This window comes from Phacochoerus africanus, chromosome 1, assembly GCF_016906955.1.
Source record: "Phacochoerus africanus isolate WHEZ1 chromosome 1, ROS_Pafr_v1, whole genome shotgun sequence".
Classification (NCBI taxonomy): Eukaryota; Metazoa; Chordata; class Mammalia; order Artiodactyla; family Suidae; genus Phacochoerus; species Phacochoerus africanus.
In genome coordinates, this window is record NC_062544.1 from 103,271,918 (window position 1) to 103,294,023 (window position 22,106).

General features: G+C 43.7%; 1 protein-coding gene across 4 annotated transcripts in view; it reads left to right on the plus strand.

Moving 5' to 3' along the window:
* The first annotated feature begins 7,855 nt into the window (after positions 1–7,855).
* Positions 7,856–22,106, plus strand: part of DLEC1 (DLEC1 cilia and flagella associated protein) — an 84,386-nt gene continuing 70,135 nt past the window's right edge. For 2 of the 4 annotated variants that reach the window (XM_047770236.1, XM_047770231.1), the window contains exons 1-3: positions 7,856–7,972; positions 9,941–10,459; positions 11,339–11,489. In XM_047770236.1, coding sequence (XP_047626192.1) covers positions 10,064–10,459; positions 11,339–11,489 — 547 coding nt within the window. In that variant the 5' untranslated portion in view covers positions 7,856–7,972; positions 9,941–10,063. The remainder of the gene's footprint in view (positions 7,973–9,940; positions 10,460–11,338; positions 11,490–22,106) is intronic. The other 2 variants (XM_047770222.1, XM_047770225.1) reach the window with 2 other exon arrangements.

Here is a 22,106-nt window from a genome sequence, read left to right on the forward strand (position 1 = left end):
GGCCAGCAGGCCGGGCCAACCCTGGCCGGGGCGGGTGGGTGCGTCCCAGCCAGAAATAGCCAGATCCCTCTGGCTTCTGGCTTCCTCCGCCGCCGCCACCCACAGGCCGCGGGCCCTGTCATTACCGAGGGCGGTGGGGCCCCACGCCCTGCCTGCGGGCGCCTTGCCGGGGTTAGGGTGATGCACGGAAGAATCTGGCGTCCTTCTGGGACAGGGACTTCGTAACTTAAGACGCCCTACCGTGATGCTGCGTAAAGGGAGCCTCAGAGTTCAGGCGGCCAGCCACTGCCCCCCAGATGTCTGCTTTCTCTTCTGCAGAATGGGTGCAAGGCACAAGTTAGAAGATCCTTGGAGAGGCGTGCCTGAACCCACTCTGTAGAAGGATCCCCTCCAGTCTCACTGGCAAGTTTCTAACACCAGAAGTGCCCTTGGTGGGGACTAGAGCAGAGGCGGTAAAAACTTAGAGCAAGTAGCTTCAGAGAGGTTGACTTTGAGCCCTTCACGCCCCAAACTCCTGGCAATCTGTACAGCAGAGTGAGGGGCAGAGTTGGACATCTCCAGGGCTCCTTCTATGGATGGCCTCCCAAGAGGCTGTCTGGGCAAGGCGTCCCTACATGGACACCCCCCCCATACACACACACACTCCCACCTTCAAGTCTGGCAACCCAGCCACCCTCTTTATAGGTATGTAGAGACTCTAAGGGAAAGTCCAGGGATTCTGCTGCCTACTGACTTTTGAGAGAGCCCCCAGAATACCTCCCACGTTGGGGATGCTGTGCCCACTAGGCTCCCCCCATAACCCCCCTGGGTTGATAAAGCCAGTGTGAGAGTCCAGCAAAACCAGTCAGACCCCAGCCCTTCCCTCTCTAGGCACAAGCAGGCCTAGGTGGCCTTGAATACCTCAGGAAGGGATGTCAGCCTGCCAGAGGGTGAGTCTTCCCATCCTTATGGTTGAGACTGGTTGGGACTTTGGAGACTCTGGCTCTGGAATTCCCACTCCCTCTGTATGCCTCCTCTACACCGGGGTGGGGGGGGGGGGGAAATGTAGCCCTCTATCTGGCACTCTCCCTAGTCGGCCTGCTCTCCATCAGGAGCAGCCCTGTAAGAGCCCTCTCTGCTTTCTCAGGGATGAGCAAGTCCACACAAGACATCCTTTTGAAGCTCCAGCCTGGGGGCGGGGAGGATGAGGGGTCCTTTTTCTGCCCTCGCCCTCCTTCTACCAGGCCAGGATGCCTGCCTCCAGGCCTGCTCCCCTGGGGGCCTCCTCTGACCTCGGGGCTAATCCCAGGACCTCTGACATCCCCAGGGGCCTGCAGGCCCCTCTAGTCAGCAAGTCAGGCCTCCTTAAGCCCTGCTTCTCTTTCCAGGCAGAGACATAATGAAATTCTGACAGCAGCAGTTGGCTCTGAACCTTCATCTTAAGCATCATTCCTGTTTATTCACATCACCTCCCAGCTCTGAGCCCCAAGCCCAATCCAGAGCATTATCTGGTGGGGGCTCCAGCTTGGCCCTTCCTTTGCACACACCGAACCTGCCTCGTGCAGGCCCTCTTCTGGCCTCTGGCCCAGGCACAGGAGCTGAGGCCTCCTCCCAAGCCTGGGGTTGCTGGGCAGAGTGGGCACGCTGACTCAGAGTTGGCACACGCAGCCAGGTTCTGCCAGAAAAGAGGGCTGGGCCACATGCCACTCAGAGAAACAAGGCTGCTGCTCTGCCCTGTGGGGCAGCTGTTCCCTGGGACTCTCCCCCCCACCCCCAGTCTGCCCTCCATCTCCCTCACAGGCTGGAGACACTCTGCTTACTTCTGCTGTGCGTAAGCCTGGGTGGCATATGGGACTGTGCATCTCTGTGTGGATGGGCTAGAGGCCTAGCTAGAGGATTTTTCCCAAACCTCATTTGCTGGATTCTGCTCCCTTTGCCCTTTAACCACCAAGGCCTTCTGTGGGCCCAGGCCTGGCTAGGTGCCTAAATTACCCCCCTAAAATCCAGCTCTCAATTGCCTCTGCAAGATGCCCTGAGATCCTGGTGACTCACGGAGCTTTCAGCAGCACAGAGAGGCCATGTATGCCCAGAGACTAGTTGTCTGATGGAGTTTCAGGCATCCCACCACCCCCAGCTGACCATCGTGTCTTCGATGTGTATGTGAGAGTGGGTATGAGGGCTTCTGGGATGATGGATGAGACCTAGTGTCAGAGCTGGTACCCCCCCAAGTCCTTCTTCTTGGCCCCTCCGCCACTACCTTCTCTAAGAGGCCTAGAGAAGGGGGAGGATCAACCCAAGAATGCCAACTTTCCAGATTTGCTTCAGAGCTGGCCCTGCCCAGCCCCTCCCCCAGAAACACAAACCTAGACCAGCTTGGGTAGGTGAGGTGGATGATGTTTATTCTGCCTCCTCCTAGTTTTTGGAGCACAGCCGATTGGAGAGCTGTTTAAATCTTGGTTCTGCAGTTTCCCACTGTGAGACTGAGCAGGTCCCTTCACCTCTGGGAGCTCTGTGTCAGGAGCTGCAATCCTCCTGGGAATTGGCTGAAATAACAGATGACATCGGCTACCTGGTAAGAATAAATGCTGCCGGCCAAGCAGGGTGCTGGAACACCCTCCACCCATGGTGGGCACAGGGCCTGGCCTGAAGCCCTTGGACCCTGATGCTTGTGAGGGCTGGAAAACCTCATCTGAGCTCCCTCCTGTGGGTCCTGCACCCACATACATCCAGAGGAAAAGTGAAGGCTACCTCTCCCATGGAAGCAGCTATGGCAAAGTGACTGTGCTCTGATCACACCAGGCAGCTGCTACCGACCGCATAGAGATCCAGGCTGCTGTGATGGATCACACAGGCTTCCTGGGCTGGGTGGTAATGCCAGGACACTATGGGCTGATTGCCAGTTACTTTTCCATAATTATATTTGTGGGATTTTATTGCAAATTCATTTGTGAATGTGATGTGATAGGCTATTTTCAAATTTTTGATATAATTGATTTACAATGTTCTGTCAATTCCTGCTGTACAGCAAAAGTGACCCAGTCATGCACATATATACCTTCTTTATCTCACATTATCTTCTATCATTTTCCATCACAAGTAATTAGGTATATAGTTCTCTGTGCTATACAGCAGGATCTCATTGCCCATCCACTCCAAATGCAACAGTTTTCGTCTACTAACCCCAGACTCCCAATCCATCCCACTCCCTCCCCTTCCCCCAAGGCAAACATGAGTCCCTCCTACATGTCCATGGTCTTTTCTGGTTTTTGTTTTGTTTTGTTTTGTTTTGTTTTTTGCTTTTTAGGGCTGCACTTGTGGCACATGCATATGGAAGTTCCCAGGCTAGGAGTTGAATTAGAGCTACAGCTGCCGGCCTACGCCACAGCCGCAGCAATGCCAGATCCAAGCCAAATCTGCAACTACACCACAGCTCAGGTAAAACGCTGGGTCCTTAACCCACTGAGAGAGGCTAGGGATCAAACCTGCATCCTCATGGATCCTCACTGGGTTCATTAACCACTGAGCCATGACGGGAACTCTGATATTTTCTGTTTGTAGACAGATCATTTGTGCCATATTTTAGGCTCCACATGTAAATGATATCGTGGTGTCTTTCTCTTCTAACTTCACTCAGTATGAGTGTCCCTAGTTGCATCCATGTTGCTGCAAATGGCATTATTTTGTCCTTTTTTATGGCTGAGTAGTATTCTGTGGTGTATATGTACCACATCTTCCTAATTTGTTCATCTGTCGATGGACATTTAGGTTGTTTCCATGTGTTGGCTATTGTGAACAGTGCTGCGATGAACATACGGGTGCGTGTATCTTTTTCGATGAAAGTTTTGTCCAGATATATGCCCAGGAGTGGGACTTCTGGGCATATGGTAGTTCTATATTTAGTTTTCTGAGGTATTTCTACTCTATTTTCCATAATGGTTGTACCAACTTACATTTCCACCAACAGTGCAGGAGTGTTCCCTTTTCTTCACACCCTCTCCAGCATCTTTTATTTGTAAACTTACTAATGATGGCCATTCTAACCAGTGTGAAGTGGTACCTCATTACAGTTTTGATTTGCATTTCTCTAATAATTAGTGATGTTGAGCATTTTTTCATGTGCCTGCTGGCCATCTATATGTCTTCTTTAGAGAAATGATTATTTAGGTCTTCTGCCCATTTTTCATTTGGGTTGTTTGTTTTTTTGTTGTTGAGTTGTTTGAGTTGTTTGTATATTGTGGAGATTAGACCTTGGTTGAGTCATTTGCAAAAATTTTCTCCCATTCTGTGGGTTGTCTTTTTGGTTTATTTTAATGGTTTCCTTTGTTGTGTGATATGATGTTCATTTCACTGTGGACTAAGTCCCAGTCCTCACCCCTCAGGCAGAATCTAGTGCTCAGTGTGGGGAATAGTCAGACTTTCATCTGAGGGAGGAGACATGGCCCAGCCCACCTGAGGGGGAAGGCATGCTGAAGGAGTCTGTGAACTAAAGAAAACATTGAAGGGCTATTTTATTCAACAAACATTTATTAAGCACTCGCTGTGTGCCAGGCACTGTTTTCGAGGTTTGGGAATCCTCAGTGAAGAAAATATACTCCAAACTCCTACCCTTGTGGAGTTAAATTCTAATGGAAACAAAGGAGACATGATAATAAACATAAGACGAATTGTATAGCACACTATATGTAAGAAAAATTTTAAAATAAGGGAATTCAGGAATGGGAGAGAGTTATAGTTTAAATAGGTTGGGCAGGCTGGACCTTACAGGGACAGTGACATTTGAGCAAAGACTTCTAGGATGTGAGAGAGTGAGGAATTCAGAGGTTCTAAGGGAAGAAGATTCTAGGCAGAAGAGACAGGCAGTGCCAAGGCCCTGAGGCAGGAATGCATCTAGTGTGTTGGGGAACCAGCAGGGAGGCCAGTGTGGCTGCAACAGAGGGATAGAGGGAGAGGGGAATGAGAGAAGCCAGAGAGGTAATGGGACCAAATCCTGCTGGGCCTTCTTTGGTGTCCACTTTTACCTTGGGAGAAATGGGAAGCACTTGGAAGGTTTTAAGTCAAGGAGGGACATGATCTAATTCACATTTTCAAAGAAACACTCTGGGGAGTTCCCTTTGTGATTCAGTGGAAACGAATCTGACCAGTATCCATGAGGATACAGGTTCAATCCCTGGCCTCTCTCAGTGGGTTAAGGATCCCTCGTTGCCATGAGCTGTGACATAGGCTGGCAGCTGCAGCTCCAATTAGACCCCTAACCTGGGAACCTCCATATGCAATGGGTGTGGCCCTAAAAAAAGACAAAAAAAAAAAGAAGAAGAAGAAGAATCACTCTGGCTGCTGGAAGGTATCATACATGGAGAGACAGGGCTGAGGCAAGGAGCCCAATGAAGGGGCTCTTGCAACAATTCAGGTGAGAGTGGATGGTGGGTCAGGCCCAGTGGTAGGCATGGAAGTCATAAGTGCGAGGATTTGGGATACAACTTGATGGGAGAGCCAACAGGATTGACGAGTGAGGACTGTAAAAGAAAGAGTCAGAGATGACCCTAGGCTTTGGGCCTGGGCCAGTCAAAGCAGAGAGTTCCAGAAGCTGAAATGGGGAGACTGAAGAAGAACAGGTGTTCAGTTGTGGACCCATGTTTGAGGTGCTTTCAGACAGCCAATGTGAGGTGTCAAGATGGATGTATAAGTTTGGAGCTTTAGAGGGAAATGTGGGCTGGGAATAAAATTTGGGATATGGTTCAAAGATGTTTAAAATGCCCACAAGTCCTCCCATCCTGCTTGCGGGAGTCTATTCTGGGATCATCTTTCTCAGAGGCAATTTGGCAATATCCCAAATATCAAAATGTATATATGCTTTGGCCAAGCAATTCTTAATCCTGTGATATCATTTGTATATTATGTACAGAAACATGATACAAGGTGACACTCACTAGCAAGGACCTGGTTAAATAACTTCCCATACAGTGGGTTCCCCTGCATCTGTTAAGCAAAAGCAAAACAAAACATAAAAACAGTCCTCTGTGAGTTGCTGTGAAAAAAAAGCACATTGCAAGACAATATGTATAATGCATAATATAATGTCATTGGTGCTTTTTTAAAAATTAAAAAAAATCCCTTTATAGATATTTGTGTTTGTATAGGCAGAAACAATAGCTGGAAAGATATAGAAATAATCCAAGGAAAGAGATTGAGAGGAAAACAGTTTTATTTTTTACGTACTATTAGAATATATGAGAATATTTGTTTTTTGGTCTTTTTTTTTTTCTGCCTTTTCTAGGGCTGCTCCCGCGGCATATTGAGGTTCCCAGGCGAGGGGTCTAATTGGAGCTGTAGCTACCAGCCTATGCCACAGCCACAGCCACATCTGAGACCTACACCACAGCTCACGGCAACACCGGATCCTTAACCCACTTAGCAAGGCCAGGGATCAAACCCACAACCTCATAGTTCCTAGTTGGATTCATTAACCACTGAGCCACAGTGGGAACTCCTGTACTATTAGAATATTTTTTTGCCATGATGATGTATAACTTTAGAAATTCAAACATTAAAAAAAAATTTAAAGGCCAAAACTGTGTGTGAGAATCCAGAGATAAACAAAAATTCTGGTCAGCAGAACAGGTTATAAAATGAAGCAGTCAGAGTTCCCTGGTGGTCTAGCATTTAAGGATTTGGAGGTGTTAGTTCTGTGGCTTGGGTTTGATCCCTGGCTTGGGAACTTCTGCATGTGGAGGGTGCGACAAAAAAAAAAAAGAAAGGAAGAAGGCAGCTTAAGAAATTCCCTTTATGCTAAGGTCTTCATAGGGAAGGGGGTTGGTGCCCTTTGTTACTGGTGCAGGGTTGGAACCATTCATTTATTCATTTAGTCACAGAGCAAAGACAAAGTGGTTGCTGGGCACAGCGGAATCAGGGATGAATCCAGTGTATCAGGAAGACAGATACCAGTAGGAGAGGAAGCCGAGGGTGGAGATGAAGAAGCACAGAGGAAAGGGGGACAAGGGGGAGTTCCCATCACGGCTCAGTGGAAATGAATCTGACTAGTATCCATGAGGACACAGGGTTGATCCCTGGTCTTGCTCAGTGGGTTAAGGATCTGGCGTTGCCGTGGGCTGTGGTGTAGGTCTCAGACTCAGCTCAGATCTGGCGGTGCTGTGGCTGTGGCGTAGGCTGGCAGCTGTAGCTCCCATTTGTTTGACCCCTAGCCTAGGAACCTCTATATGCCGCGAGTGAGACCCTAAAAAGCAAAAAAAAAAAAAAAAAAGAAGTGACCTGCACAGGTCAGTGGCTTCACGATGTCTGAGCAGGCATGGGGCATATCACGTTGGCCTTGTGGCCTCCTCACTCTGGGAAAGTGTGCAGCTCAAGGAGAGTCAGAGTAGGATCAGGTACACAATCCAGAACAGGGGCCCTGGCTTCCTAGCTCTGAGGATGGAACAGACACTGGAAATTAGAGATGAGGGAGCCAGCCCTGACCAAGAGAAGCAGAAGTGGTTCATTTCTGTTGGCGAGCATTCTGGGCCTCATCTCAGGAAGTGGTTTTCAGGCTGGAAGGTACAGGCTCACCCCAGCGGTAATAAAAAGAGCAGAAGCCACACTGTGATAAGGACGACAGTCACTGTGATGTCAGGCTGCTGCCTAGACAAGTGCAGGCCTCTCCCCATTTCCGTGGATGACATTACCTACCTGATCCCACACTGGGGCTATGTGGGCGTCATTCTCGGCCCCTCCCCTCTCTCACTCCCATTGTCCATCAGCGAGTCCTGTCAATTCTACCTTTCAGATCAATCTCCAGTCAATTTCTCTCATATGAATCCCAGTGTCCTTCGTCTCTTTCCTAACCCCTGCAGGTGTTTCCCAACTGAGCCCTCTGATGCCTCTTGCCTGCCTCCAGTTGGCTGTCTCAGAGCAACCAGAATGAACTCAGTAAAACTTAGAGCTGACCACCACACACCCAGCTTAAGACCCCCAGTGGCCCTCCTACTGGCCTCAGAATAAGGTAAATTCCCTAATGTTTCCTATAAGCTCATTTATGATCTGGCCCTTGCCTAGCAGGTACCTCAACACCCTGAGCTTCTTTCATCTCCTCCCACATGTGCTGCAATCTCCCAGCTTTAGCACAATGAAGTCCCTCTTCATAGAGTGATATGTTCCTTCTCTCCTTGCTTACTCTTACTCATTCTTTTTTTATTCACTTAAAAAATTGAAGTATAACGTATATACAGTAAAATTCACCATTTATGGTGTACATTCCTGTCCTGCGAGGTCTTAACAAATCCACAATCAAGATGTAGAATGTGTGGAGTTCACATCATTACTCAGCGGAAATGAATCTGACTAGCATCCATGAGGATGCAGGTTCAATCCCTGGCCTCCCTCAGTGGGTTGGGGATCCAGTGTTGCCATGAGCTCTGGTGTAGGTCATAGATGCAGCTTCGATCCCACATTGCTGTGGCTGTGGTGTAAGCTAGCAGCTGTAGCTCCGATTCGACCCCTAGTCTGGAAACCTCCATATGCCACAGGTGGGGCCCTAAAAAGACAAAAAAAAAAAAAAAAAAGATGCAGAACACATGAACATGACAAAAAAAAAATCCCCACTAAGTTTTCTTTCTGCTACTTCGTTAGCATGCAGCCTATTGGGAACATTTTAGTTTAAAAAAGAAAAAGATGTAGAACAGTTCCATCACCCCAAGAAATCTCCTCATGCTCCTTTGAAGCCAACACTAGCTCCCATCACCAGCTCCTGATAACCACTGATGTGTCTGCATTTTTGTAAATGGATTTCCTATAAATGGAATCATTTGGTATGTATATGTAGCCTTTTGAGAATAGTTTCTTTTACCCAGAATAATGCACTTATTTTCATCTATGCTGTTGTGTGTATCACTAGTCTGTTTTCATCTTTACTACTGAGAGTATTCCATTGTTTAGATGTACTACGGTTTATTTATCTTGACACCAATGAATAGGACATTTGTTTTTTTTCCCAGTTTTTGGAGATTAAGAATAAAGCTGTTATAAATATTTTCACACAGGTTTTTGTGAGCACAAACATTCTCATTTCACTTGGAAAAGCATCTAAGAGTGGAATTGATGTATTTGTTACTTTATAAGAAACTGCCAAACTGTTTTTCAGAGCTGCTATACTGGTTGGTATTCCCATTGCAGCATATGAGAATTTTAGTTGCTGCATATCCTTACCTGTACTTATTTGATTCTTTCACCCATTCATTCATTCAGTTTTTTGACATTCTACTAAATGTGTAATGGGACTGCATTGTAGTTTTAATTTCCACTTTCTAGATGACTTATTCTTTTCAATCTCTGCTTGGTTTTCACCTCTACCAAAAAACCACTGTACACACTCCCTCTGCAGACTAAGTTCCTGTCCTTTATGGTTCCATAAAAACCAACATTTATCTCCACCTTGACCTTAACCCACTAAACTGCAATTGTTTTCCTGTTCCTTCCCGCTCACCACCCTGGTCTCTCACTCACACACACATCTGTGAGGGTGGAAGCAACATCTTCCTTTGAATCTTTGTAAATACATTAAACATTTTTTTTTAGCTTTTTTATGTTTTTCGCTTTTTAGGGCGGCAAGTATGGCATGTGGAAGTTTCCAGGCTAGGGGTCAAATCGGAGCTGCAGCTGCCAGCCACAACAACCAGATCCCAGCTGCATCTGCATCTGTGACTTACACTGTAGTTCAGGGCAACTGACTGACCCCTCACCCAAGAGTGGGACCGGGAATTGAACACCCATCCTCATGGATACTAGTCAGGTTGGTTATGGCTGAGCCACTACAGAACTCCCAATAAATTTTAAATGAACGAATTAATAGATACTGAATATTTAGAGAATGGGCAGATGAAGGTAAATAGAGGCTTTTGCAATCAGACTGGCCTGGCTGTGCCACTTAACCCTTTCTCCATTGATACCTAACTCTAAGCTCATCTTCATAAAGGGGATGCTGCTGTGCAAATATTCATGAGGATGAAGGCTTAAGAGCACTGTGAACCCAAGGCAAAGCGGAAGAGGCGGCCCGGAACCGGAAGTGCGGCAGGGATTTAGCGGCGTCTCAGTTGCCATGGAGACTGGAAGGCGAGAGCTGCAGTCCGCAGAGTCTGGGTCCTACGCGTTCGCGGGGGCAACGTGGACGCCAACCCAGCGTCTGGCCCGGATCCGTAGCCCCAGCCAGTGCACCTGGTTGTCGTCCATTGCCTACTCCGAGTCCTTTCACCACGATTTCGGGGCCCGGCCCGGTCGCATCGCGCCGCTTGAGCTTCCGCCGCTTCCCGAGCCGCACCTGCTGCGTCTGCGCCCCACCTCGCTGCGCACCCAAGATATCTCGTACTTGCTCACCGGCGTCTTCCGTAACCTGTACACTTCCGAGGTGATCGGCGAGGAGGTGAGCGCAAATTTGATCAAGGCCCGCGGCAGTGAGGATGCGAGGCACGAGGAGTTCGTGGACCAGCTGCAACAGGTAACACAGCCCTGTGTCTCGCGCTCTTCCTCCGCTTGCTCACTTGGTGCGGGGCGTCTTTGCTTCTGCAGCCGTGCAGGGGCGCCCAGGGCGCGAATCAGCCACTCGACAAGTGTCAGCCCCTGCCAAGTGCCAGGCGCTGTTCAGGCACTGGGGATGCAGTCGGGAAAGAGCATGGTGCAATGTATCCGATATTCTAGTGGAAGGACACTATGCACGCCCCTAGGCAAATACACACATTCTACACACGTGCTGCATGTATCTGTAGCACCTGTCTTTTATTTTACATCCTCGTTTACGTTGCCTGCCTTTGTGTCAGAAACTAGAGTCTTAACCACGGTATTCATGCCCATATTTTAACACACCCAATCTCTGGAACAGCAACTACTGCTGTCTCATCTGCATAACGAGAAAAGCAGCTGATATGAGTCCTCATTGCTGAGGCTGATTGCTGGCCACGCTGCCTTCGACTCCCTTAAAAGAGTCTCATCTGTGTTTTCAAGAAGCTGAAGTCAACTCTATGGGCCCTGCAGCCAGGTAGCATGTCATTCCTTGAAGGTGCATCTGGGTGACAACTCTTCCTCTACCACAAGGAGTATACTCCCTTGTATTTGGTATTTCAGAGTTTGGATGGGAGCTCTCTTTACTGTGAAGCCAGGAGATAGGGTTTCAGTCTTGGCTCTGTTACCGACTTGACTTTAAAAGCTTTCAGCCCTTTCCTGCTGTGGGTCTCCGTGTTCACGTCTGTCTGAGAATACCAGATGGTGTCTGCAGTTCTGTGGTGGTTCTATGCTTCACGGGGAGCCCCGAGGCTGGGGTGAGGTTGAAAAAACCTTATTTCTCACCATATTTCTGTTCACCTGGTCCTCCACTTGCCAGATTCGGGATCTCTATAAGCAGCGACTGGATGAGGTTGAAATGTTGGAGAGACATATCATTCAGGCCCGTGCCCGGGCTCTTGCGGAGAAAGAGCGGGCCATGCACCAGGCCAAAGTACAGGTCCTTGAGCCCTTCATCAAGATGCCTCCAGGTGTGTATGATGATTCCTCTATGTCCTTTATCCTGACTCTCCAGCTGTTAATGTTTTACTGTATTTGCTCAGTTACCCACCCTCTAGCCTTTTTCTGAATATTTGGGGAGCGAGTTGCATATATGATCTTTCATTACCACAAAACACTCCAGCAGGAATGTCTTCAGAAGAGGGACACTCTCTTACAGACCAGCATACAGCCTCCTAAGCCAGGAAATCAGCTTGGTGCAGCATCACATACAGATTTCACCAGCTGTCTCACAGCCCCCCTTTCTCCTCTCTGGTCTGGGATCCTGTCTAGGAAGCTGTGTTGCATGTTACTGTCAAGTCTTATTTTTAGACTTTTTTAAGGTTCCCAGACCAGAGATTGAACCTGGGATGCAGTGGTGAAAGCTCAGAGTCCTAAACACTAGACCACCAGGAAACTCCCTAGATTTTTTTGTTTGTTTTGGCCATGGCATGTAGAAATTCTGGGTCCAGAGATTGAACCCATGCCACAGCTTTTTTTTTTTTTTTTTTTTGGTCTTTTGTCTTTTGTTGTTGTTGTTGCTGCTATTTCTTGGGCCGCTCCCGTGGCATATGGAGGTTCCCAGGCTAGGGGTTGAATCAGAGCTGTAGCCACCGGCCTACGCCAGAGCCACAGCAACGCGGGATCCGAGCTGCGTCTGCAACCTACACCACAGCTCACGGCAACGCCGGATCGTTAACCCACTGAGCAAGGGCAGGGACCGAACCCGCAACCTCATGGTTCCTAGTCGGATTTGTTAACCACTGCGCCACGACGGGAACTCCCATGCCACAGCTTTGACCTGAGCCACAGCAGTGACAATGCCAGATCCTTAAAACCACTGCACCAACAAGAGTACTCCTCCCTAGACTTTTCATTTGGAACAGTTCTCTGGTGTTTTCCTGTTCTTTTTTTAAATTGTCTTTTTATTTATTTATTTTTATTTTTCGGCCACCCCTGCAACATACGGAAGGTCCTGGGCAGGGGATCAGATTGAACCGGTGCATCTGCAGAGGCAAACACAATCATTAACCCACTGCGCCACAATGGGGACACCCCTGTGTTTCATGTTATTGACAGTTCTTTTTGTTTCACCAATTTTTTTACTGTGGTAAAATACACATAACATAAAATTTTCCAGGAGTTCCCGTCATGGCTGTGAGCTGTGATGTAGGTCTCAGTTGCAGCTCAGATCCGGCATTGCTGTGGCTGTGGTGTAGGCTGGCACCTACAACTCGGATTCCACCCCAAGCCTGCGAACCTCATATGCATCGGGCGTGGCCCTAAAAAGACAAAAAATAAAAATAAAAAATAAAATTTTCCATCTTAACCATTTTTAAGCATACAGTAGAGCGCTATTAAATACATTCATAATCTTGCACAAACATTGTAACCATTCACCTCCATAACTTTTTTCTTCTTGTAAAACTGAATCTCCTTGTTCATTAAACAATACCTTCCCATTCCCCCCCTTTACCCCAGCCCCTGGCAACCACCATTCTACTTTCTGTCTCTATAATTTTGACTGCTATAAGTACCTCATAAAAGTATAATCATACAGTATTTGTTGTTTTGCAACTGGTTTATTTCTCTTAGCTTAATGTCCTCAAGGTTCATCCATGTGGTAGCCTATGTCAGAATTTCCTTCCTTTATAGGCTAAAATATACTCCATTGTATGTATATACCACATTTTGCTTATCCGTTCATTAGTTGATGAACTCTTGGATTGGTTCCATGTGTTAGCTGTTGTGAATAATGCTGCTATGAACACAGATATACAAATATCTCTTTGAGACCCTGCTTTCAATTCTTTGGGTTTATACCCAGAAGTGGAGTTGCTAGATCATATACTAGTTCTATTTTTAATGTTTTGAGGAACCACCATACTGCTTTCCACAGTGACTACCATTTTTACATTCCCACCAGCAGTGTACAAGGATTCCCATTTCTGCACATTCTCACCACCAACACCTAGTAATTTCTGTTTGTTCTTTTTTTTCCCTTGAATGTACCCACCCTGACAGGTGTGAGGTGATACCTCATTGTGGTTTTGACTTGCATTACCCTGATGATTAGTGATGTTGAGCATCTTTTCATATACTTATTTTCCATTTGCATATCTTCTTTGGAGCAATACCTATTTTAATCCATTTTTAAATTTTTTTTAATTTTAAAATTTCATTGATGTATAGTTTTTTACAATATTGTGTTAATCTCTTCTGTACAGCAAAGTGATTGTTATGCATATATATATACATATGCATTCTTTTTTCATATTCTTTTCTGTTATGTTTTATCACAGGATATTGAATATAGTTCCCTGTGCTATACAGTAGGACCTTGTTCATCCATTCTTTATTTAATGGTTTGCATTTGCTAATCGCAAACTCCCAATCCTTCTGTCCTCCCACCCACAGATCTATTTTCTTTTTTTTTTTTATAGTTTTTTTTTTTCCCACTGTACAGCAAGGGGGTCAGGTTATCCTTACATGTATACATTACAATTACATTTTCCCCCACCCTTTCTTCTGTTGCAACATGAGTATCTAGACAAAGTTCTCAATGCTATTCAGCAGGAAGATCTATTTTCTATGTCTGTGTGTCTGTTTATGTTTCGTAGATATGTTCACTTGTGTGATATTTTGGATTCTGCATATAAATGTTAACATAATAGTATTTATCTTTTTCTTTGTTGCTTTACTTAACATAATTATCTCTAGGTCCTATGTTGCTGGAAATGGTATTATTTCATTCTTTTTTATGACTGAGTAATATTTCATTTTATATATAGACCACATCTTTTTTTTTTTTTTTTTGGCTGTGCCTGAGGCATGCAGAAGTTCCCAGGCCGGGGATCAAACCCAAGCCACAGTAGTGGCCCAAGATGTTGCACTGATAATGCCAGATCCTTAACTCACAGCACCACAAGAGAACTCCTAGACCAGATCTTCTGTATCCATTCATCTGTTGATTCACATTTAGGTTACTTCCATGTCTTGGCTATTGTGAATAGTGCTGCTGTGAACATAGGAGTGTGTGTATCTTTTCAAATTATAGTTTTGTCTGGACATATGCCCAGGAATGGGATCGTTGGATCATATAGAAACTCTATTTTTAGTTATTTAAGGAACCTCTGTACTATTCTCCGTAGTGGCTGTACCAATTTACATTGCCACCAACAGTGTAGGATGGTTCTTTTCTCAACACCCCCTCAGACATTTGCTATTTGTAGACTTTTTTCTTTGCCTTGCCTATGGCATGTGAAAGTTCCCAAGCCAAGGATTGAACCCGAGCCACAGTAGTGACTTGAGCCACTGCAGTGACAATGCCAGATCCTTAACCCACTAGGCCACCAGGAACTCCATGTAGACTTTTTAATGATGGGCATTCTGACCTGTGTAAGGTGGCACTTCATTGTCATTTTTTTTTAATGAATTTTTTTTAGGGCCGCACCCCCACCATATGGAAGTTCCCAGTCTAGGGGTCGAATCACAGCTATAGCTGCTGGCCTACACCACAGCCACAGAAATGCAGGATCGGAGCTGCATCTGTGACCTACACCACAGCTCACAGCCATGCTAGATCCTTAACCCACTGAGCAAGGCCAAGGACTGAACCCCCATCTTCATGGATACTAGTTGGGTTTGTTACTGCTGAGCCAACATGTCATTGTAGTTTTGATTTGCATTTCTCTAATGATTAGTGATATTAAGCATTTTCATATGATTTTTGGCAATCTGTATGTCTTCTTTGGAAAAATGTCTATTTAGGTCTTGAGCCCATTTTTAGATTGTTTGTTTTTGTTATTGAGTTGTATGAGCTGTTTGTTTATTTTGGAAATTGAGCTCTTGTAGGTCTCATCCTTTGCAGATATTTTCTCCTAGTCTGCAAGTTGTCTTTTCATTTTGTTTATGGTTTCCTTTGATGTGCAAAAGTTTATAAGTTAGGTCCCATTAGGTCCCGTTTATTTATTTTTTGCTTTTATTCCTATTGTCTTCCAAGACCGATCTAAGAAAAATTGTTATGATTTATGTCACAGAATGTCTTGCCTATGTTCTCCTCTAGGAGTTTTATGGTGTCATGTCTTACATTTAAGTCTTTAAGCCATTTTGAGTTTTTTTGTGTGTATGGTGTGAGGGTGTTTTCTAACTTGATTGATTTACAGGCAGCTCTCCAACTTTCCTAACACCTCTTACTGAAGAGATGGTCTTTCCAGTTGGATATTCTTGCCTTCTTTGTCACAGACTGTAGGTGTGTGGTTTAATTTCTGAGCTGTTACATTCCCTTGATCCTATGTCTGTTATTTTACCAGTACCACACCGTTTTGATTAGTATAGCTTTGTAGTATTATCTGAAGCCTGGTTGGTTATGCCTCCTGCTTTGTTCTTTTTCTTCAAGATTGCTTTGGCAATTCTGGGTCTTTCATGGTTCCATGTAAGTTTTAAAATTATTTGTTCTAGTTCTGTGGAAAATGTCTTGGGTAATTTAATAGAGATTACATTAAATCTCTAGATTTCTTTGGTTAGTATGATCATTTTAACAATATTAATTCTTCCAATCAAAGAGCATGGGATGTCTTTCCTTTGATTTATTTTCAGTTTCTTTTGTTAATGTTTTGTGCTTCTCAGAATATAAATCTTTTACCTCTCAGTGAGGTTTATTCCTAAGTATTTTATTTTTTTGATGCAATTTTAAAAGGGATTGTTTGTTTACATTCCTTTTCTGATATTTCATTGTTAGTGTAAAGAAATCAACTGGTTTCTGTATGGTAATCTTGTCTCCTGTTACATTGCTGAGTTCATTTATCTGTTCTGGTAGTTTTTGTGTGAAGTTTAAACCTTCCCCCATTTCTTTGTCTCTTTCAGTTTTGTGGGTGCACCATGGCATATGGAAGTTCCCTGGCCAGGGTTTGAATTCAAGCCACAGCTGTAACCTACACCACAGATGTGGCATTGCCAGATCCTTTAACCCACTTCACTGAGCCAGGGATCAGACCCATGCCTCCAGGGTCACCCAAGCTGCTGCAATCAGATTCTTTTTTATTTATTTATTTCTTCTTTTGTTTTTTGCCTTTTAGGGCCCCACCTTTGGCATATGGAAGTTCAGAGGCTGGGGGTCAACTCTGAGCTACAGCTGCTGGCCTACACCACAGCCATAGCAACATGGGATCTGAGCTGCATCTGTAACCTACACCACAGCTCACAGCAACACCAGATCCCTGATCCACTGAGCAAGGCCAGGGGTCAAACCCACATCCTCATGGATACCTAGTCAGATTTGTTTCTGCTGCACCACAATAGGAACTCCCAAGCAGTCAGATTCTTAACCCACAATGGGAACAGAAATGCATCTGATTTTTGTGTGTTGACTTTTCCTGCTCCTTCGCTGGATTTACTTATTCTAAGAGGTTCTTTAGGATTTTCTATATATAAGATTGTATCATCCACAAACAGTGATCATTTTACTTCTTCCTTTCTAGTTTGGATGCTTTTTAGTTCTTTTTCTTGCCTAATTTCTCTGATTAGAACTTCTGTGTTGAATAGATATGGTGAAACAGACATTTTTTTTTTTATTTTTCAAAGTTTATTGAAACATAGTTGTTTTACAATGTGATAATTTCTGCTGTACAACAAAGTTATACACAAATTCATTCTTCTTCATATTCTTTTCCCATATAGATTATCACATGATATTGGGTAAAGTTCTTTGTGCTATACAGTAGGTCCCAATTGGTCACTCATTCCATATACCACAGTGTGCATATGAAAAGCAGCATTCCTGCCTTGTTCCTGATTTTAGAGGAAAAGCTTTAAGTCTTTCCTGAATATGTTGTTGACTGTGGCTTTTCATCTTTGACATTCATTATGTTGAAATAGTTTCCTTTTATTCTTAGATTTTTAGTGTTTATAAATCATGAAAAGGAGTTGAATTTTTTTCAAGATTTCTTTAGCTTCAGTTGAGATGATGTGATCCCCCCAACCTTTATTCTGTTAATGTGGTATATTATATCAATCAACTTTTGTATATTGAACCATCCTTGCATTCCAGGAATAAATCTCATTTGGTCATGGTGAACTATCCTTTTAATATGCTGCTGAGTTTGATTTGCTAGTATTTTGTGAGGATTTTTGTCTCAGTGTTCATAAGGGATGTAGTTTTCTTTTCTGGTAGTATCTTTGTTTGGCTTTATATTGGGGTAATGCTAGCCTCTTGAATGAAATGTTCCCTTCAGTTTTTGTGAAAAATTTGAAAACGATTAATAGTAATTTTTTTAAATGTTTGGTAGAATTCACTAGGGAAACCATTGCATTCAGGGCTTTTTTTTTTTTTTTGGAGATTTTTTTATTATTATTATTGATTCAGTCACTTTACTGGCTATAAGTCAACTCAGATTTTCTGTTTTTTCATGAGTCTTGGTAGGCTTTGTGTCTCTAGGAATTTGTCCCTTTTATCTAAGTTATCCAATGTGTTAGTGTACAGTTGGTCCTAATATTCACTTATAACCCTTTTTATTTCTGTAGAATCAGTAGTAATGTCCCCACTTTCATTATCTCTTTTGTTTTTCTGTTATCTGCTTTAATCTATGCTCTAATCTTTATTGTATCCTTCCTTCTTTCTGGCAGCTTTCAGTTTAGTTTTTTTTTCTCTCCAGTTCCTTTAGTTCTAAAGTTGATCTGAGATCTTTCTCACTTTATATGTTTATAGCTGTAAAACTCCCCCTTAGCACTGCTTTTATTGTGTCCCATAAATTTTGATTTTTTTAATTTTCATTTATCTCCAAGTATTTTTAATTTTCTTTGATCCATTTGCTATTTATTTATTTATTTATTTTTGTCTTTTTGCCTTTTCTAGGCCTGCTCCTGCGGCATATGGAGGTTCCCAGGCTAGGGGTCCAATTGGAGCTGTAGCTGGCAGCCTATGCCACAGCCATAGCAACACGGGATCTGTGCCGCATCTGACCTATACCACAGCTCACGGCAATACTGGATCCTTAACCAGGGATCAAACCCACAACCTCATGGTTCCTAGTTGGATTCATTAACCACTGAGCCACAATGGGAACTCCTCCATTTGCTATTAAAAAGTGCATTCCTTTGTTTCCACAATTTAGTGAATTTTCCAGTTATCCTTCTGTTACTGATTTCTAACTTTATCCCATTTTGGTTAGAGAATATACTTTGTATGATATTTGTCTTTTTTTATTTATAAAAACTTTTTTGGTTGAGCCCCCAGCATATGAAAGTTCCCAGGCCAGAGATCAAACCTGTGCCATAGGAGCAACCCCAGCCTCTGCAGTGACAACCAGATTCTTAACCCACTGCTCCACAAGCAAACTCCTAATGTCTATCTTTTCAAATCTATTGAAATTTAATTTGTGGTCAAACACATGGTCTGGGAAATGTCCCATGTGCACTTGAGAAGAATGTGTATGCTGCTATGGTTCAGTAGAGTGTTCTGTATGTGTCTGTTAGATCTTTTTTATCTTTTTTTTTTTTTGTCTTTTTGCCATTTTCTTGGGCCGCTCTCACAGCATATGGAGGTTCCCAGGCTAGGGGTTGAATCGGAGCTATAGCCACCAGCCTACGCCAGAGCCACAGCAGCGTGGGATCCGAGCTGCATCTGCAACCTATACCACAGCTCATGGCAACGCCGGATCGTTAACCCACTGAGCAAGGACAGGGGTCGAACCCGCAACCTCATGGTTTCTAGTCGGGTTCGTTAACCACTGCGCCACGACGGGAACTCCTCTGTTAGATCTTGATTAGGGTAAGTCCTCTGTTTTCTCACTTATCTTTTGTCTGGTTGTTATATCTGTCACTGTAAATGGGTATTGAAATCTCCAAGTATTGTTGTAGAACTGTCTATTTCTCCCTTGAAATCTGTCAGTTTTTGCTTGATTATTTTGATGATCTGCCATTAAGTATGTAAATAGTTGTACTTATTACATCTTCTTGCTCTATTGAATCTTTTATTCATATATAATATCCTTCTTTGTTTCTTCTAAATGTTTTTGATTTAAAGACTATTTTGGAGTTCCCTGGTGGCTCAGGGATATGCTGTTGTCACTGATGTGGCTTGGGTAACATCTGTGGTAGGGGTTTAATCTGTGGGCCAGGATCCATGTACATTTAAAGTAATTATGATAAGAACTTTTTTCAGTTTGCTATTTTTTTCTCTGTATGCATAAAAGTATCTTTTGTTCCTCATTTCTTGCATTACTGTTTTCTTTTGTGTTTAGTCAATTTTTGTAGTGTAATATTTAAATTTCTTTTTTATTTCCTTTTGACTATGTTCTATAGCTATTTTCTTTGTACTTACCTTAGGGATTAAATCATTTAGCAGCTGGAAATTATAACACACTAATTTGAATTTATACCATCTTTAGCTTCAACAATGTGTGGAACACTAGTTTCTTTACATCTCTATCCCCACCCCTTTTAGTTGTTGATGTTACAAAATTATATCTTAATGCACTGTGTGCCTAGAAACATCAACTAATAGTTATTTTAAATGCATTAGTCTCTTCATTTATCTAGAAAACCAGACTTGGAGTTAAAAACCAAGATTACTATAACACTAGCTTTTACAGTAATCCTAGCTAATATAATAGATTTTTATGTTACCAGATTTTTTATTAGCTTTAATAGTTTTTTCCCCTTTAAATTGAATAGTCTCTTAAATCATGTAGAAAACTTTCATCATTTTTATTGAGATCTTTTATTTTGCCATATGGCTTGGAGTTATTGTCTAGAGTCATCTCATTTCATCTTGCACAACTCCCTTGAGCATTGCAAGGCTGGTCAGTTGGTAACAAACTCCCTTGGCTTTTGTTTTTCAAGAAATGTCTTAACTCCTCCCTCACTTTTGAAGGATAGTTTTACTGGTTACAGGATTCTTGTTTGATAGTTTTTTTTTTTCTTTGAGTATTTTTCTTTGTTTTTTTTTTTTTTTAGCACCACACCTGCATCATATGGAAGTTCCCAGGCTAGAGGCTGAACTGGAGCTGTAGCTGCAGGCCTACATCACAGCCACAGCAATGCCAGATCCAAGCAGGATCCATGACCTACACAGAAGCTTGCAGCAATGCCAGATCCTTAACCCACTGAGCGCTGCCAGGGATTGAACCCTTATCCTTATGGTCACTGTGTCGGATTCTTAACCCACTAAGCCACAACAGGAACTCCTCCTTTTAGCATTTTGAATATATTGGCCCACTGCCTTTTCACTTCCAAAATGTCTGATGAGAAATCTACTGATAACCTTATTGAGGATCCCTTGTATGGCATGAGTCACTTTTCTTTTGCTTCTTTCAAGATTCTCTCTTTGTCTTTGTCTTTCAAATGTTAGATTATGTATCAGTATGGCCTTTTAATTCCCTGGAGGAAGGGCTTGATACAAGAGAGGAAGATGCCTCTTTGCCAACATCATTGTGGTCAGAAGCAGTAAATGGCAGTCAGTGAACAGATCTCTGGTATTTGGTGAACAGGGACCTTTTGACTCACCCAGGCTCTCACACACTGTATGCAGATGGACAGAGAAACATACTCACTGAAGCCTGCCCTGGGGCTGGGGGTAAGGGATGGGTAGCTGATACTATGCTAAGAGCTGAAGTTCACTAAAATTTCCTGTCCAAATATTCACCTCAAAGTTACAAAATAGTTCATCTCCATAGTTACAAAATAGTTCCATTAGACTGATTCTGTGTGCAACTTTTGCCTAGATTAGGAGACAGACTCTTGGTCCTTTGTTGTTTTGTTTTTCTTTTTGCAGGGGCATCTGTGGCATATGGAAGTTCCCAGTCCAGGGATTGAATTAGATTAGCATCTGTGGCCTCTGGCACAGCCATGGCAGCATTGGATCTTAGCCATATTTGTGACCTGTGCCACAGCTTGCGACAATGCCAGATCTTTAACCCACTGAGCAAGGCCAGGGATTGAATCCACATCCTCCCAAAGACAATGTCAGGTCCTTAACTTGTCAGGCTACAAATGGAACTCCTCTTGGTGCTTTGTACTTCCTATCTCCCCAAATCCTCTCTCCTTTCTTGGCAGTTCTTGACAGGCCTTTCGTTTGTAGGGTATTTGTGATGTTTCCTCATGACCAAGGCGGTGGCAGCACATATGCGATGCTGTGCTCTTATTGCGGGGCCTATCAGGAGGCACAGGTGATGGGTGATGTTAACCTTGATTACCTGGTCAGGTTGGTGCCTGCCAGGGTTGTCCAAATTCTCCAAGTTATATTATAACTGACTAGTATTTTGTGGAGAAATATTCTCAAATATTACCAGTATCTCTTTTCCACATCAAAGCTCCATCCCCACACCATTAGCACGCAGCAAAAACTCTTTTCTCAGTCAACCACCTCTCTGGTAATACTAGCTTCATATGTTAAAGAAATTGGGTCATTTTTCCTGTACACTTGCCCATAGTTTGGACTATGATCAATGTTTGCTGATCAATGTAGTAGTATAATTTAACCTGTTCTAATGATTCCATATTCTTTGAAATTCACTAGTTAGTTCTAGAGACATCATGAGGTTTAAGTTCAGTTTGTGGGGAAAGACCACTTCATAGATGGTGCTCTTTGCTCCCTCTAGGAGGTACAGGAT